The sequence below is a fragment of the Vicugna pacos genome, chromosome 1 (genome assembly GCF_048564905.1).
Source record: "Vicugna pacos chromosome 1, VicPac4, whole genome shotgun sequence".
Lineage (NCBI taxonomy): Eukaryota > Metazoa > Chordata > Mammalia > Artiodactyla > Camelidae > Vicugna > Vicugna pacos.
Genome location: NC_132987.1, coordinates 3,366,989 through 3,384,525, shown reverse-complemented (window position 1 = coordinate 3,384,525; position 17,537 = coordinate 3,366,989). Strand labels below are relative to the sequence as shown.

The 17,537-nt window shown below is 45.4% G+C and overlaps 1 protein-coding gene and 2 non-coding genes across 8 annotated transcripts in view; 1 reads left to right on the top strand and 2 right to left on the bottom strand.

Annotated features, from left to right (window-relative positions):
* Positions 1 to 17,537, top strand: part of COL6A6 (collagen type VI alpha 6 chain) — a 146,585-nt gene that overhangs the window by 41,140 nt on the left and 87,908 nt on the right. For 5 of the 6 annotated variants that reach the window (XM_072971273.1, XM_072971293.1, XM_072971283.1 and 2 more), the window contains exons 2-7: positions 3,010 to 3,107; positions 5,395 to 5,982; positions 7,914 to 8,534; positions 10,306 to 10,866; positions 12,064 to 12,621; positions 15,802 to 16,377. In XM_072971273.1, coding sequence (XP_072827374.1) covers positions 3,041 to 3,107; positions 5,395 to 5,982; positions 7,914 to 8,534; positions 10,306 to 10,866; positions 12,064 to 12,621; positions 15,802 to 16,377 — 2,971 coding nt within the window. In that variant the 5' untranslated portion in view covers positions 3,010 to 3,040. The remainder of the gene's footprint in view (positions 1 to 3,009; positions 3,108 to 5,394; positions 5,983 to 7,913; positions 8,535 to 10,305; positions 10,867 to 12,063; positions 12,622 to 15,801; positions 16,378 to 17,537) is intronic. The other variant, XM_072971302.1, reaches the window with a different exon arrangement.
* Positions 7,498 to 7,567, bottom strand: LOC116281565 (small nucleolar RNA U2-30). The gene has a single exon (XR_004191037.2). It is a non-coding gene; the product is annotated as a small nucleolar RNA U2-30 (small nucleolar RNA).
* LOC116281566 (small nucleolar RNA U2-19) lies at positions 7,729 to 7,808 on the bottom strand. Its single transcript, XR_004191039.1, has one exon. It is a non-coding gene; the product is annotated as a small nucleolar RNA U2-19 (small nucleolar RNA).

Genomic DNA, 17,537 nt, shown 5'->3' with positions numbered 1-17,537 from the left:
AATTTTTTTTCCTTCTAGTTTTATTGAAATATAACATACAGCACTGTATATATTTTGGGGTAGGTGGAGGAGGGGAATTAGGTTTTTATTTATTTCTTTATTTTTAGTGGAGGTGCTGGAGATTGAACCAGGACCTCCTGCATGCTAAGCAGATGCTCTACCACTGAGCTGTACTCACCCCCTCAATCCAGGTGCTAACTTCCATTCAGTACCATTTTTTCCCTACCTTTGGAGTTTATCCTATGGAGTGTCCTAAAATCTCTTCTCCTTTCTCTCTCCTAAAGATAGCACTCACTTAAAAAGCTCATAGTGTAGACAGAAAAGAGGTCATACCGCAATAAAGATGTTTATTAAAAAAAAAAAAGGACATGCACAGCCTAAAGTCTTGGTTTTGGAAAGCAAAAATAAAAAGGCATGAAAACAAGTGCCAGTATCTCCTAATACTTAGAAAAAAAGACATAGAACCCGGAAACTTGGAGACACTCATTGCATTCATAATGCTGAGTTTGGGACGCAGAGGAGCTGAGCTTGGCGATCCAGATGTTAGACTCAGACAGATGTGACCTCTCATCTTACCTGTGGCCCATTGTATCTGTGGGACCATGAGTCACAGTCTCCTTTATGAGTCTCTATTTCCTGATCTGCAAAATAGAAACATTAGTATGACCTGCATCTATGTTGCTGTTGTCGACAAAAATAATCAATAAGCAATCAATAGTAAGAATACAAAAGAGTTTTATCTGAGCCAAGCTGAGGTCTGTAACCCTGAGGATGGCCTCTGAGGTGACTCTGAGGTGCTGCTGGGAGAAGCAGGGTTTCCAGCAGTTTTACATCTTGTCAGAACAGAGAAACACGAGTGAGTCAGGGATACGTTTCTTCAAGATTAAAAAAAAGGAAAACCAAAACTGCACATACACGGTGAGTCAGTGTGGCCTTGGCACCTGAGAGAGGAGTCTTATCATCAAGGGAGGACCAGCATTCACGTCCCAGGAAGAGAGGAATTTAATCTTTATTTTCAACATGAACATTCTTTACTTCTGGTCAATGTGCCCTTTTATAATTGAAGCCAATGTAAAATGTATGTATGATAGACCACGAACAGGCTATTTTTGTTAGCATAAAATTTGTTGACTGAAATAAAAAATGTGCAGCCTAAAAGCTGAGAGTAGTGTTTTATTTGGTGGACATTTCTGAGGACTCGAGCCTGGGATGACAGCCTCTCGGATGGCTCTGAGGCACTGCTCCAGAGAGGTAGGGGAGGAGCCAGGACATATAGGAGCTTTACAACAAACACCAGGTAGTCAAAACATTAAAAGATGATTTGTTAACTGAAGAAAACCAGACACTTCAAGTTAAAGAATTTAGTGCTTTTCTATATATAGGAGGGAGCAAACATTTGGGCTCATTGAATTCATTGCTTTGACAAGCACCCAGCTATCTAGGGCCAGTGTCCTGTCCTTTCTTGTTCTGAGTCCCCTCAGAGGGCACCACCGTGAGTGGCTGCAGAGGCCGGGCTGCAGGCTTGTCTTCCCTGGGGGTGGTGGGTGGCAGCGGCTGATGACTTGATGGCTTTAGCATTTTTTGTTTACTGATACGGTTTGCAGTATTTTCATTCACAAATTCAAGCAAATTCATGTATAAGCCAGGGTACCTTCCCTATATCTCAGTGTGTGAAAATGCCTTTCATGACTGTCAGTATCAAACAGGAGGACAAGGATGAAGATATTAGCATGGAGGATGGCCCATGGTCACGTCTCCCCAAATGGTAGAACTTGTTGTTATTCTTATACACTTTAGTAGGAAATTTGTACAGATAAGTGGGACTAGGTTTTCGCTTTGGGCAATCCACTCGGGGACTAAAGTTCCTCTAAAATGAAATATTGGGCTAAAAACAACCTCTTAAGGGTCTCTTCCAGCTCACTGATTTCCTCTGAAGCAGGATTGATACGTTGACTTAGAGCCCAAAAAGTTTGCAACATCCAGGCTTCTTATGAAGGAACAGAACAGAGTCCCAGATTCCAGAATGTCAGAGGGATGATGGAGCAGGTGAGGAAATGGGGATGGAATTTTTCATGGCCAGCATCCCGTTTCTGAAAGTGTGCAATATTACTCAACAGGAGCCTTACAAGGGACGAGACATCTGTATCTCTCAAGTACATGTTTGGGTAAGAGTTAAGCCAGAAACAGAGATACTGGTTTATTCATATAGATCCATTTATTTTTCATTCCAGGGATTGAATGAGTGAATGGATGAGCCCAACCTGCTTAATGAAAATATTTATTATCAATATCATCAGCCTATTTTATCCTGTGAGATGGATAATTCAAGGTGGCTGAAAACGCTTCAGGTCAAACTAGGATTGGGAAAGTTGCTTCGTGCAGTTTTAGGTAGTTGGAAGCCAAGGGATTCAAACCGAGTCATTCCAAGGAACAAGGCATCGTATGGAAGATGAAGGGTGGCTGATTATTTTTTATACCTTCTCTCAAATTTAGGAATAAAGGGAAATATGAACTTCCTCCTCATGCAGAAAAAGGAGAAAACAGAGTTTGGACCGCATCTCGAAATATTTCTCAGATAGGAAACACACCCACGCATTCATGATGGAGAAATTACAGACCAGGTCTTCCACTGTGTCCTGGCTGTGAACTCTGAATTGTCTTGGCAGTGAGTGGGCAGAGGGTGACATTAGGATACAGGGAAAAGGAGGACTAGGAGCACGTAATCTTGGTAGAACCAGAATGCATCTGGTGGCTGCCACTGACAATCCAAAATCTCCTGTTTCTGCAGGGTCTGCAGTCCACGAGCAGCTTGAGTGAGTCTGTAAATGCTAGTGGTTCATTTTTCTCTAAGGCCCTTCACAGAACCAAACGGTCAGGGAACCTCAGAAATTCCTTGTTTCCTATTGCATTCAATTGATTATATAATTTCGTGTGCTCTTACATGTGTGAGACTTGATTTCCAGATACTACCCACAACGATTTTCGATATTTATATTTTTGCCTTTTCAGATTTCCAGTTGGCGATGTTTCAGGTTATAATATGAAAATGCTGCTGATTTTGTTCCTCGTGATCATATGTTCCCATGTTTCCATCAACCAACATTCTGGTAAGAAAAAAAAAACCTTAAAAAAATTATTTCATTTTCATGATGGAAAATAGATAATCTCTGAGTTTCACTTGTTTAAACTTAGGAGTTCTGTTTTGCTTTGTTTTGATTTTGTCGATGTTTAGGATGGGAGCAGCAGCTCAGTTTCTTTCGGTGTCACCCCGTGTTCCTTTAAAGATCATTTGTTCCTGGACCTTACTCCTTGTTAATAATAGGGAGAGATGAGAGGTGGTTTTTTGTCCTCAGTTTCAACTCCTTTGAGGTCTTCTGGGAGGTTGCAAGAAAATTCTCTCAATATTAGGTTCAAGCCTGGAAAAACTGAACTGTCCCTTTCTCATTCATTTGTGCCAAAACATTGCCTTCGTTAAGCATCCAGATTTTCCTCCGGTTGAAACCATGTGTCTGCTAATTGTAAAGAAAGTGCTTTGACCCTGAAGAGAGGGCACCATAGCTGTCTACTGCCTGTCATCCATCTGTGTCCCGTGGACTTGACGTCACAATCGTGGCCTCACCCTCACTGCTGCCACCAGTGTAAGAGTCGGTTCTTACACTGGTTACTTCATGTCCAAGGCCACCTAGATAGCCCTTTCCAGTATTCTCCAGGACTCTGACCTTGGAAGCAAGAGATGAACTCGCCTTTACCCTGCAGACATCTTCCTTTGATGTCTCACTGGGCCTGATGTTAAGCTTTTTATAGAGAGAATGCTTTTCCCTCGATGATGTCCCAGTTCAGATAAGGCACTGGGCCTGATCAGAGCCTGTATCTGCCTCGCGGGGCCGTGGCCACACTTCTTTTCTCCACACAAGATGTGGAGGTCTGTCCATGAGTAGAAGGGTCACTTGAGGTCGCAAGTCAAGCCATCGTGGGTGGGGCTCACCTGGCAGACCTCAGAGGGGTTCCAGCCTTCTCTTGGCGGAAGATGTGAATTCCTCCACGCTGAGTTTCCCCCCTGAGATGCTGCCGGCTATCTGATCATCAAAGGAATCTCAAAGTAGTTGAAATGAGGTCATGTAGAAGAAAAGAATGACTGTATCCACTTTGCCTCGATCAGACTGCTGTAAAGAGAATGAAATAACACAGGGGTGTCAAAGCTGGTTTGCTAGTAGCTATAGACCAGAAGAGACTGAAGTTCTTTTAGTGGAATTAGAATTTATCCAATAACCATTGTAGATAATCAGAATCTCAGAGTGAGAAGGAACCTCAGATATTTGCTAGTTGAATCTACTCATTTTAAAGGTGAGGAAACTGAGGCCCAAGGGTATTGAATGGCTTGACGGAGCTGGAAGAATTCGCTGATAACCAAATTAAGACTCCCATTACTTGTTAATTTACACTATGTTTTCTTAAATGTATAGTATCCAGACGCACATGAATACCTCCCTCTCTTTCCTGGACAATAAATGGATCTGATGATGAAAGCTCTAAATTCAAACCAGAAGACCGACCACCAGCTAATGACATTTTGTGCTTGAACCGAATGATTCTCTGTTACATAAAAGTATGTCCCTAGCCTTGAATCTGGCATCGAATGAAGCCTTCAGAGTGTGGCCAAGTACTGTATTCCTATATAGAACTTCCATTTTTAACAGCAACTTAAACCATAATCCCTTTCCTGGCTGAAGGTATCCTGTTTTCTATTACATTTTACATATGCGGGAATCAGTTCACCAATTATAATACTCATGTCTCATCAAAAAATATTGTACGTGGCTTTAAAATAGATTAGGGCAATCCTGTATTTATGATTTTTAGGGTTTTTTAAACTGTCATCAATTTGGCTCTTTGGAATACAAAGCTAATATGTTTATAAATCAACCAGGTCACTTGTTGCTCTCTTGAATGGCGATCACAGTTGAAAGGCTGTTTTTCAGATTTCCCGGTTCAAAAAACTTGATTTGATTCTCAATTAAAATTTGTAACCCCTTGATACAGATTGAGGTCAAACTCTGAAAGAAAAAAGAAACAAGGGGAAATTATGCACTAAAGGTATAAAAACACTTTTTTTTTTTTACTTCTCTATATTCACCTCTTTGTAACTAATTTCTCACAAGAGTGACAGTTAATTTCGTGATCTGTTCAAGTAAGAGAGCATGGGGAAAAAATCAGCCCGAGAATCAAGTGTTTATTTTTCTCGAGAGAATACATCTTATTTTCAGTTCCTTGGAAAGCTATTACAAATACAAGTGAAAGAGCAAAGTAAGTTTGTTTTTTCTCATTTGGTTGGCATTAAACGTGGCAGGACTTTTTTGAAGTTAGTTTTGTTTCTGTTGGTCTGTGGGTCTGCAGGCCCTGAGTACGCCGACGTGGTGTTCCTGGTGGACAGCTCCGACCACCTGGGAGTGAAGTCCTTCCCATTCCTGAAGACGTTCATCAGCAGGATGGTCAGCAGCCTCCCCATAGAGGCGGACAAGTACCGCGTGGGGCTGGCCCAGTACAGCGACCAGCTCCGCGCCGAGTTCCAGCTCAGCGCCTTCAGGAGCCGGGGCCCCATGCTCAGCCACCTCAGGAAGAACTTCGGGTTCCTGGGCGGCTCCCCGCGCCTGGGAAACGCCCTCCGGGAGGCGCACAGGACCTACTTCTCAAACGGAAGGGACAGGAAGCAGTTTCCCCCGATCCTGGTGGTCCTGGCTTCGGCCGAGTCCGAGGATGCCGTGGAAGAGGCCGCCGAGGCCCTGCGCAAAGACGGGGTGCGGATCGTCTCCGTGGGGACGCAGAGTGTGTCCGAGGAGACCCTGAAGGCCATGGCCACGGCCCAGTTCCACTACCGCCTCCGCACGGTCCGAGACCTCGGCGCGTTCTCCCCGAACATGACGCAGATCCTCAAGGAGGCGGCTCAGTCCAGGGAGGGGGCTGTCAATGACATCCTTGTGGAAGGTAGGTCTGGGGTGCGTGTGTAGGGATGAGCATGATCGGATGCTTCAGGAAGATGCGCGTGCATATCCGTTCCCCAAAAGCGGAGCTGTGTGTTTGGATGTTAAATGTTGGCGAGGACCCATCTAAAACCCAGTGACCTGGTCAGTCTTGGTTTCCCGTGTTTCACTAACCATGTTGCCCGTCATTCACAGGCTCCTTCAAATTCAGGGATGCCTCCTCCCTGCACCCAGCTATCAGAGCTGTTTCCCTGCGCTTCAGTTACCGCGTGGTTTTATTTCTGGTTCATTTAAAAGGTGAATTTGCTCCTGAAGAAATACTTGACTCCTAAAGCCATATAATGTCACCACAGAGTGTCAGAGCTCGAAACAACAAGAAACAGGTAGTTCAAATGCCTGTTCTGCAGAGAGGAACCTGCAGGCAGGTGCTCTTAGAGGTGATGTGACTCTGCCCGGGGCCAGGCTGCAGTCCAGAGTCAGGGCTCTGCCTGTGTCCTGTCAGCCCCACGCTGCCTGCTTCCTGCAGCTCTGCTCTAACTGAGCTTCCCTGTGTTCTGCTCCACCCCCACCTACTGTCCTGGTGGGTCCTCTTGTACTATTCTCTTAACAGGAACAGCCAAGACGGGGGGAGGGTATGGCTCAGGGGTATGGCATGTGCTTAGCATGCGCGAGGTCCTGGGTTCAACACCCAGCACCTCCATTAAAAATAATAATAAATAATAAACCTAATTACCCCAAAAAAAATCTTAAAAAAAAAAAAGAATGGCCAAGAGTTTACGAACATCATTCAAGACAGAAGAAGGAGAGAGCCAATAAAAAACACAATTTGCTCCAAGTGTACAAGGCCAAAGAAGTGACATAGGAAACTCACGTTAAGTCAGTTTGAATTAAATAATGTGTTTAATTATCCCCAACAGAGAACAGTTTGCTTGTGGGGCTCTCTGAAAATATGGATCCTATTACGAGCATATTTCCAAAGAAAATATTGGAACGTCAGTTGCTATTCCATGACCATCCCTTAAGAATGTTTGGACTATATGGGAGGGGAGGGTATAGCTCAAGTGGTAGAGCGCTTGCTTAGCATGCACGAGGCCCTGTGCTCAATCCCCAGTGCCTCCTCTAGAAATAAATAAACCTAGTTACCTCTCCCTCCTGCCAAAATAAAAAAAATAATAATTAAAAAAAAGAATGTTTGGATGATAACTGATGATTTTAATAGTGATTTTAATACAATAACAGTGGCTTCTGTTTGTGGAGGGGCTTTTTTGTGCCAAATCCCACATGAAGCACATTGTCTCATTTAATCCCCATGGCAAATGACAACTCTGTGAGATCAATATCATTGTTAACTATATTTACAGATGGAGAATTTGAAGCTGGGAGTTTGGCTAGGATCCAGTATTTGAACCCAGGACCTGCTGATCTCAGCTTTGTTTTCATCTGATACACTTACTTCCTTGTTTAAGGGCATAGCCAAGCTCTAGTCGAATTCTCTGTGCCTTTTTTTTTATTCTAATTCTGAGCTCAGATAGAGTGCAGAAAGCTTCATAGTTATGAAGGTCAGTGGTAAACCCTTTTCATCATTGCTCAGAACTGATGAGCCTTTCATACACACACACCCCCAGACTGTTCTCAGTCACCTATCAACAAGTTCTCAGTTATCCGCTGCCACCTTTACTTACACGCGTACACCCACACCCCTGCCGCAGACAGAACCCCTTCTTGTTTTAAATGTCTTTGTCCTTTGGCTTTTCAGAACCACAGAGATCATGCATCAGGCAGGCTAGAAGGTCTTCTGATGATCACATGTGACTGTTTCCATCACAGATCCACTTTAATCAGAGCAGATCTCAGCAAAGCTCTGTGCCTCCGAAAGCCGAGCGGAGACGCTGCCCCTCCTGCTGAAACTGCCTGTTTGCTCCTTCTTGCCCGCAGTGTGTCAAGGCCCCTCTGTCGCTGACGTCGTGTTCCTGTTGGATGTGTCCGTCAACGGCAGCTGGGAGGACTTTGACTATCTCCGAGAGTTCCTGGAGGAAAGCGTGTCCGCGCTGGATGTCAGGGAGCACTGCATGCGGGTCAGCCTGGTGGCCTACAGCAACGAGACCAAGGTGATCAACCCCCTGAGCCGGGGCGTCAACAAGTCGGTGGTGCTCCGGGACATCCAAAGCCTCTCTCCCCAGGCTGGGAAGGCCTACACTGGAGCCGCCTTGAGAAAGGTCCGGAAGGAGGTCTTTAGCGCACAGAACGGCAGTCGGAAGAATCAGGGGGTCCCGCAGATCGCCGTGTTGGTGACCCACCACCCATCAGAGGACAACGTGACCAAGGCGGCTGCGAGCCTCCGGCGCCAGGGGGTGACCATCTTCACCATGGGCATCGAGGGGGCCAGTGATGCCCAGCTGGAGAAGATAGCATCTCACCCTGCTGAGCAATACGTCTCCAAACTGAAAACCTTCTCCGACCTGGCAGCCCACAACCAGACCTTCCTGAAGAAGCTGCGGAACCAGATCACACACACTGTCTCTGTGGTCTCGGAGCGGACGGCAACCCTCAAATCCGGTAAAGCCTTTCGCTGAGAAGGATTCTTCCCAGCCTTTCTCTTTCTCTCTCTTTTTTACCCCTTTATTGTGGTTTGGTTCCTGCACAGTAAACTACACATATTTCAGATGTACAACTTGATGAATTTTGATAGATGTAGACACCCATGCAACCACCAGCACAATCAAGACAGCTAACATTTCCATCACTCCCCAAGAGGTGCAAATTTTCCAATTCCCAATTTATCCCTTCCCACTCCCTTTACCCCTTGGTAACCATAAGATTGTTCTCTCTGTGAGTCTGTTTCTGTTCTGTAGATAAGTTAGTGTCCTTTTTTTAAATTTTTTTTTTAACTGAGTTGTAATCCTTTTACAATGTTGTGTCAAATTCCAGTGTAGAGCACAATTTTTCAGTTATACATGAACTTACATATATTCATTGTCACATTTTATTTTCACTGTGAGCTACAAGATCTTGTATATATTTCCCTGTGCTACACAGTATAATCTTGTTTATTCTGCATATGCCTGTCAGTATCTACAAATTTTGAAATCCCAGTCTGTCCCTTCCCACCCCCCACCCCCTTGGCTACCACAAGTTGGTATTCTATGTCTATGAGTCTGTTTCTGTTTTGTATTTATGTTCTTTTCTTTTTTTTAATTCCACATATGAGTGATCTCATGTGATATTTTTCTTTCTCTTTCTGGCTTACTTCACTTAGAATGACATTCTCCAGGAACATGCGTGTTGCTGCAAATGGCATTATGTTGTTGATTTTTATGGCTGAGTAGTATTCCATTGTATAAATACTCCACATCTTCTTTATCCAGTCATCGTTGATGGACATTTAGGCTGTTTCCATGTCTTGGCTATTGTAAATAGTGCTGCTGTGAACATTGGGGTGCAGGTGTCTTTTTGAAGTAGGGTGTGTCTTTGTTTTTTTTTAGATTCCACACATAAGTGATCTCATAATGGCATTTTTCTTTCATTTTCTGGCTTACATCACTTAAAATGACGATCTTGTCTGTCAGATGTTCTGTCTACAGAAAGGCTTGGCAGGTATGACTGGCAGGGAGAGTGAGTTCCTAGTTTGGATTTTTTTTTTTTTAACTTTAACTGGATAATAGGAAGGGTGAAGTTGGATAGAGTAAGAGCTATTGAGGTGTTGGCCTGGGGAGAAGGGGTTTCCCTTTTTATTTCCTCTTGTGTGCAGCTTTAGATTTTCATGATTTCTCAGTCCCCCGAATACTTTTCTTTTGTTTCTCCCCCTTCCCTGCATTTTTTTTTTCTCTTTCCTGGCAGGTTCCCCTGTATGTTGACTATAAAAGTGTCCTCGTCTGACATAAGGCCACTGATAAGCCCCCTAGTCGTGTTAATTGCCTAGGAGTGGATGAGGAGTAAACCCTTGGTTCAAGATTTCAAGAAAGAGCACGCATCTACCCACAACATCCTGCTAAATACCTCCTCTCGTTCACAACACCCTACTTGACTTTTTTGCCGATAAGAGAAGTGACTGATAAAAAGCATCTTCAGGTTTTCTTTCTTATCTTTGACTCTGTCCAGATTGTGGGTGGAGAATTAATGCCAGTCATGTTAACCAGCCTGAAACGCTTCACTCGGCCTGCCCAAGGCCAAGACCCCGTGGCTCCAGCCAGCAGAGTGGGTCTTTCTTCCCAAGAAGCTCTGTCCCACTTTGCTGTCTGCAGAGTCTGGGACTGGTTTCCTCCCTGCCTGCCCTGCTTCTCGGTCACACTGGCCCCGGTGCCTCACTCAGTCTTGGGTTGCCTTGCAGGTTGCGCGGACACGGAGGAAGCAGACATCTATCTGCTCATCGATGGCTCCAGGAGCGTCCAGGCCACTGACTTCCAGGAGATGAAAACCTTCCTGTCGGAGGTCGTAGGAATGTTCAACATCGCTCCCCAGAAGGTGCGGGTCGGGGCCGTGCAGTACGCCGACCGCGGGGACTTGGAGTTTGACATCAGCAAGTACACGAACAAGCACGACGTGGGCAAGGCCATCGAGAACATCCGGCAGATGGGGGGGAAGACCAACACGGGTGCCGCCCTGAATTTGACCCTGGGCCTCCTGCAGAAGGCCAAGCGGCAGCGGGGAGGCCGCGTGCCCTGCCACCTGGTGGTCCTGACCAGCGGCGCGGCCCACGACAGCGTCGCCGAGCCCGCGGACAGACTGAGGCAGGAGCTGGTCCACGTCTACGCCATCGGGGTCAAGGACGCGAACCAGACGCAGCTGCGCCAGATCGCGGGCGACGACAAGCGGGTGTACTACGTGCACGACTTTGACGCTTTGAAAGACATCAGAAACCAGGTTGTTCAGGAGATCTGTGCTGAAGAAGGTAGGGGAAGGGGTGGCCCTGCCTTTTTTTTTTTTTTTAATTGAAGTACAGTCAGTTTACAATGTTGTGTCAGTCTCTGGTGCACAGCATCGTGTTTCAGTCATACGCATACACACATAGATTCCTTTTCATGCTCTTTTCCATCGTAGGTTACTGCAAGATTTTGAACACAGTCCCCTGCACTGTACAGAGGAAACTAGTTGTTTATTTATTTCGTGCATAGTAGTTAGTATCTGCGACTCTCAAAGTCCCAGTTTATCCTTACCACCCCCTTTCCGGCCTTGCCTTTTGACTTCAGCTCCCATGTCGCCTTCCTGCAGCATCTGACATCACAGGTGTAGAGAAACAGCAGAAGTGTCCCGGCAGAGACTGGTTGAGTTGTGTAGCTGTTTATTCTCCAGAACAAAACTAAGGGCCCGTTAAGGTGTTGCTCTAGTTAGTATCTGAAGGGTAAGAAGATACTTGGAGGCATTCGTATTCATTGGTTTCTACTAAGTATTAATTAGCATCTTCCCACAAATCCCTGGGAGGGGAGATCTATGATTAGATACCACATGTCCAGTATGATCAGCTGATTTCTGATTTTAACGAGTGTTTCAGGTTTATTTGCATTGCTTTTTGATAGTTCTTTTGGGGGGAGGTATTGTGAACAGAGGTACTAGGGTTGAGCCCAGGACCTTGTGCATGCTAAGCACATGCTCTCCTACTGAGCTCTACCCTCCCTGCTCGATTGCTTTTTAATAAAACTTGTGCGGAATCTTGTAGAGCTGGCTGGATCAGCAGTTTTCAACCAGGGATGATTTTGCCCTGCCGGGGGAGAGCTGGCCATGTGTAGAGACATTTTTGGTTGTCACAATCAAAGGAGGGTGACTGGCATCTAAGGAGGTAGAGGTCAGGGAGGCTGCTGAACATTCTAGACTCTCCTGCAGTGCGTGGATTTCCCTCCATGGTAAGAATTTTCCAGCCCCCAATGTCAGCAGTGCTGAGGTTGAAAAGCCCCGAGCCGTACATTACTAACTAACCAATAGCCTAGTCTCACTTTCATGGCCTCCAATGCCTTATTTACCAGCGAAGAGTCCTTACCAAGCACGCACTGAACTCCGATAGGGAATTATTTGTGTTTAGGGTCTCCCCGTTCACTCTTCATCTTTTTACATGAAGCCAAGTTGAATTAAACACCTCCTTTCTCCCGTGCAGCCTGCAAGGAGATGAAGGCAGACATCATGTTTCTGGTGGACAGTTCTGGCAGTATAGGACTGGAAAACTTCATCAAAATGAAAACATTTATGAAAAACCTGGTGAGCAAATCTCAGATTGGGGCAGACCGGGTGCGGATCGGCGTGGTCCAGTTCAGCCATGTCAACAAGGAAGAGTTCCAGCTCGACACATACGGGTCCCAGGGGGACATCACAGACGCCATAGACCGAATGGCTCACATTGGAGAGACCACCTTGACCGGCAGTGCCCTGACCTTCGTGTCTCAGTACTTCAGCCCGGCCAAGGGGGCCCGGCCCAGCGTCAGGAAGTTCCTCATCCTCATCACGGACGGTGAGGCTCAGGACGCCGTCAAGGAGCCGGCGGTGGCGCTCCGGCAAGAAGGCATCATCATCTACTCTGTGGGCGTGTTCGGCTCCAACGTCACCCAGCTCGAGGAGATCAGCGGCAGGCCGGAGATGGTCTTCTACGTTGAGAATTTTGACATCCTCCAGCACATTGAAGACGACCTCGTTTTCGGGATCTGCAGCCCTCGGGAAGGTAGGTGTGGGCGTAGCCAGCCGGGGGACTAGCCAGACACCAAACTTCCATCTCAGCCATTGTTTCTTTCTTTCTTTCTTGTCTGTTTTTGTTGTTTTGGACGGGGGTGGCGAGTGTTGTTGTCATTGTTGTTTTGGTTTTTTTGAAGGTAGGGAGGTAATTAGGTTTATTTATATATTTTTAGAGGAGCTACTGGCGATTGGACCTATGACCTTGTGCGTGCTAAACACGCGCCCTACCACTTGAGCTATACCCTCCCCCCCTTTTTTAATTACTGAAGTAGAGTTGATTTACAATGTTGTGTTAGTTTCTGACGTACAGCGTAGTGATTTAGTTATACATATATATTCTTTCTCACGACAGGTTATTAGAAGAGAGTGAATATAGTTCCCTGGGCTGTACAGTAGGACCTTGTGGAGTCATTTTTCTTGGACTAATTTGACTACTATTTGAACAGTGTAAACTTTGAGTTTAATTGAAATGTTTATCCTAGTGGCTTTTGACCTACATACAAAAATGTGTTTTCTCAACGGAACCATTCCTTAGATAGTAAGGAACATTTTTTGTTCCTGTGTTTTGGGTTTTGGGGTTTTTCCTCACTCTGCATATTGATTTTAAAATTTTTGAACTTATTTTATTAATTTTTTAATTGAAGTATAGTCAGTTACACTTTTGTTTCACCTAGATTCTTCCCCATTTGTAGACAAAACAGCTGGTTAAGAAAAACAGTATTATGCTGAATTTTAGGTCTGGGTCCCAAGAAGCAGAGTCAGGGATTCTTGTGGAAGTGATTTTTTTTTTTTTACTGACGCATAGTTTGTTTACAGTGTGTTCATTTCTGGTGCCCAGCATGGTGATTCAGTTATATATGTGTGTATGTGTGTGTGTATATATATATATGTGTATATACATGTATATGTGTGTGTATATACACATATACATGTATATACACATATATATACATTCCTTTACATATTCTTTTTCATTATAGGCTATTACAAGGTACTGAATATAGTTCCCTGTGCTGTACAGTAGGACCTTGTTGTTTATTTATTTTAAATATAGTAGTTAGTATCTGCAAATCCCAAACTCCCAACTTTTCCTTCCCCACCTCCTTCCCGCACCCCACTCCAGTAACAACAAGTTTCTTTCTGTGTCTGAGAGCCTGTTTCTGTTTTGTAAATAAGTTCATTTGTGTCACTTTTTTTAGATTCTACATGTAAGTGATAGAATGTGGTATTTTTCTGACTTCACTTAGAATGATGACCTCCACGTCCATCCATGTTGCTACAAGTGGCATTATTTCATTCTTTTTATGGCTGAGTAGTATTTCTTTTCAAGAGGTGTTTTCAGAGGGGGCGTGAGGAGCACAGGATGGGCACAGGTAGGAGTGAAGGAAGGCGATGGTCTCATCTGGAGACTAGTCTCAGCCAGATCCCATGGGGAGTGCTGGGGCGTGAATCACATCACAGAGTCAGGGGTGAATTACATCACCTTGAGACGAGGGGCCCAGCTTCTTATAACCTGAGCTTTGAGGCCACATGGGATCCAATAAGGCAGACAGTGGAAGGGCATAACCTCCCAGGCTCCCCTCTGACCTAACATCCACTACATATGTTTGTTCATTTTACAATTTTTAAGAACCAAGGCATGTATAAAATGAGATAGTGTTTGTAAAAACACTTGGATATTTATGGAATCCTATAGAGGAGGAATGCAGTACAGAAACCTGAGCAAAGAATGCTTCAAAGGAAGTGAAGAGGATAGTTACCATCCTGTTCCCACGAAGCTACAGAGTAAAGGAAGGGATAGAACACAAGCTCAGCCAACATTAGGGGCTGATTTATGCTGTGACCCATGGGGCCTGGTGACAGAGGTGCTCTGAAAAACCTCTGTGAAGGAGATGGCTCTGAATGGAGTTTGGAAGGAAAAGAGGAACATGGTTATTCAAATACCAGTTCCGTTCAACCCCTACTAGGTTTGCTGACTATGGTCTGTATCTGGTGGAAAAGGGATATTTCCTGGTAACTCCACCCAGAATAAACTGGAACTCTTTGAAGGGTGCCAACACTGAGCGGTCTACCCCCGACCCCCTGGGTAATGCACGCAGGCTCCCCGGGGCAACCAAAGGCCAGAGAAACATAGCTTCCTCTTTCGTGGACACAGTGTTTCTGGAGACTTTGGTCATGACTCTGTACACATGGCCTCGAGGCACTGGGGAAGGGCACTGGCTCTGGCATTTGCAACAGTCACACCATGTAGCAAGCAAGGGGCTGCCTAAGAAGGGGGCGTGGGGTGGGGGGGGTCCCTTCTCACAATTCTGTTTCTCCAGAATGGATGAGTTAACATTTGGAACCCACTCTCAAAGGCCTGTGGAGAGATTATGGACTAAGTGGGCTAAATCATTCCATTTCTCGGGAACGAGTGAGTTGGAGTTTGGAACTCTGCACTTGGACGGAGAATGTGCTAGACCCACAAACTAATTGGGTCTTTCTTGCTTTACTTTTCCCTGGCATTGACCCCATGTTTAAAAAGTTTCACTAGACCATCAGGCAGGGATCCCTTGTTGGGGCCAAGTGTGAAATGGACTTATTTCTATGATGAGGCCCAATCGTGAAAACAGATAACGTTTCCAGGAAGTCAAAAAGGGAACAAATGTAACCTTGAAAAGCCAGCCATATATGACCGTGAAAAAATACATCGTGGCCAAATTCATGTTCATTCAGTCATTACCCCAAGGTCTAGCTCAAGAATAAAATCTCATGATCCCCGTGGTTTTAAAAAACTAAATAGACAAATTTGCATAAATGGAAGCACATGCTGAAGGCACCACTTATACAGGAAATTTTCTACAGAATGGTGATTTTTTTTTTTTTTAATCTGGAAGCCCATGACATGTTCATTTCCAATGACCCCGTGACTGTCTCCCCACCGGCTCCAGCAGGCTTCATGTCACATCTGCCTTGTCCTAAAGGCTCACCTAAATGAGCATCCCCGTGTACTGGCCACACAAGGGGATCTGTGCCATGTCTGCTACCCAGGGATCAGGCGTTCCGATGAGTAAACAGCTTGGTGACAGGGAGAGGAGACACTGGCAATTAACAAGCAGGTGGGGGGAGGGGATGCCCCAGGATGCACAAAGCTCATCTCCTACGGTTTTCCTTTCTCCACCTCTTCCAGAGTGCAAGCGCATTGAGGTTTTGGACGTCGTGTTTGTGATCGACAGCTCTGGCAGCATCGACCAGGATGAGTATAATACCATGAAGGATTTCATGGTCGACTTGGTGAAGAAAGCTGATGTGGGCAAGAACAAGGTCCGGTTTGGGGCTCTGAAATACGCCGACGACCCGGAGGTGCTGTTCTATCTGGACCACCTTGACACGAAATGGGAGGTGATTTCAGTGCTCCGGAATGACCAGCCCATGGGAGGCAACACCTATACGGCCGAGGCCCTGGGCTTCTCAGACCATATGTTCACCGAAGCCCGGGGCAGCCGCCTGGACAAGGGGGTCCCCCAGGTCCTCATCGTGATCACCGACGGGGAGTCCCACGATGCCGACAAGCTCAACGCCACAGCCAAGGCCTTGCGGGACAAGGGCATTCTTGTCCTGGCTGTGGGGATCGCGGGGGCCAACCCTGTGGAGCTGCTGGCCATGGCGGGATCGAGCGACAAGTACTTCTTCGTGGAAACTTTCGGAGGCCTGAAGGGGATATTTTCAGACGTGTCTGCCAGTGTGTGTAACTCTTCAAAAGTAGGTAAGGTTTGTCCGTGAAGTTTTTCTTTATGATCAGCAGCGGTCAAAGCACTGGCCCTCAGGGGCAAGTTCTCCAGGGTGGAGGGGAGAGAAGGGGTGCTGGTGGTCTGGTAGAAATGCCCACGCTGTGGAACCCCAGGTTGGAAAGGCCCCAAGGGAGTTTCCTCGGGTTTCTGTGACAGTCCTGCTTGCTTCTGCCTCAACTCTAATGAAGACGGGAAAGCCACCATTTTCCAACAGCCTTTATTTGCCAGCACACAGATTTGTTTACACACCACTTTCACTCCTTAGTTCTTCCTGCTCCTGATGCAGGAAATCAAGTTCCTCCCTCCCTGAGAACCGGTGATCACGGCCTGAGGTCCTCTCCCCTCCAGTCTGGAAGTGCCCTTGACCCTGCACCTGTGTCTGTTACAGCTGTGAGCTCGTTGAAAACGCGGAGCCCCTCACCAAACACAAGTGAGGGGGCCTGTGCCCAAGTCTACCGAAACCGTGTAGAATGATTGGTTTCATTCTGTTTTGTTTGCAGAGTCTATTTGACCAGGATTTGAGACCAAAACTAAGATATTGTTGTCCCACCAAAGTTTTTGGTCTCAGGATCTCTTTACAGTCACATTTAGTGAAGACCCTGTGCTTTGTTTGGCTGGATTAGATCTACTCATATTTATTGCATTTGAAATTAAAATTGAGTCATCGGTAAAATATTTCTCCATTTATTAAAAAATAATAATATATCAAGTCCATGTTGACATAAATAATATATTTTTAATGAAATACAACTGAATTTTCTGAAGCAAAAAAAGTTAGAAGAATGATGTGATTTTATGTTTTGAAAATCTGTTTAGTGTCTGGCTTAATAAAAGACGGCTAGATTCTTTAAAAAAAAAAAAAAGCAAAATAAAATAAAATAAAACATGGGGCCCAATGTTAAGCACTCAGTTTTAGCCTCAGATGCTTCCAGAGCAGAATGCCTGTGGGACTTCTTTTGCCCACAATGTTGGGTTTCTATTCTGGCAGCTGGAGATTACATTGCCACATCCATGTATGTATATTCTCATTCATTCATTCGTTCAGCTGCCATTTTCCACTTTGGTTTCAAACGGAGATTGCGGTCTATTAAAATTTCTTAGCATTTTTAGGGGGATATGTTTTACTAAAAAACAC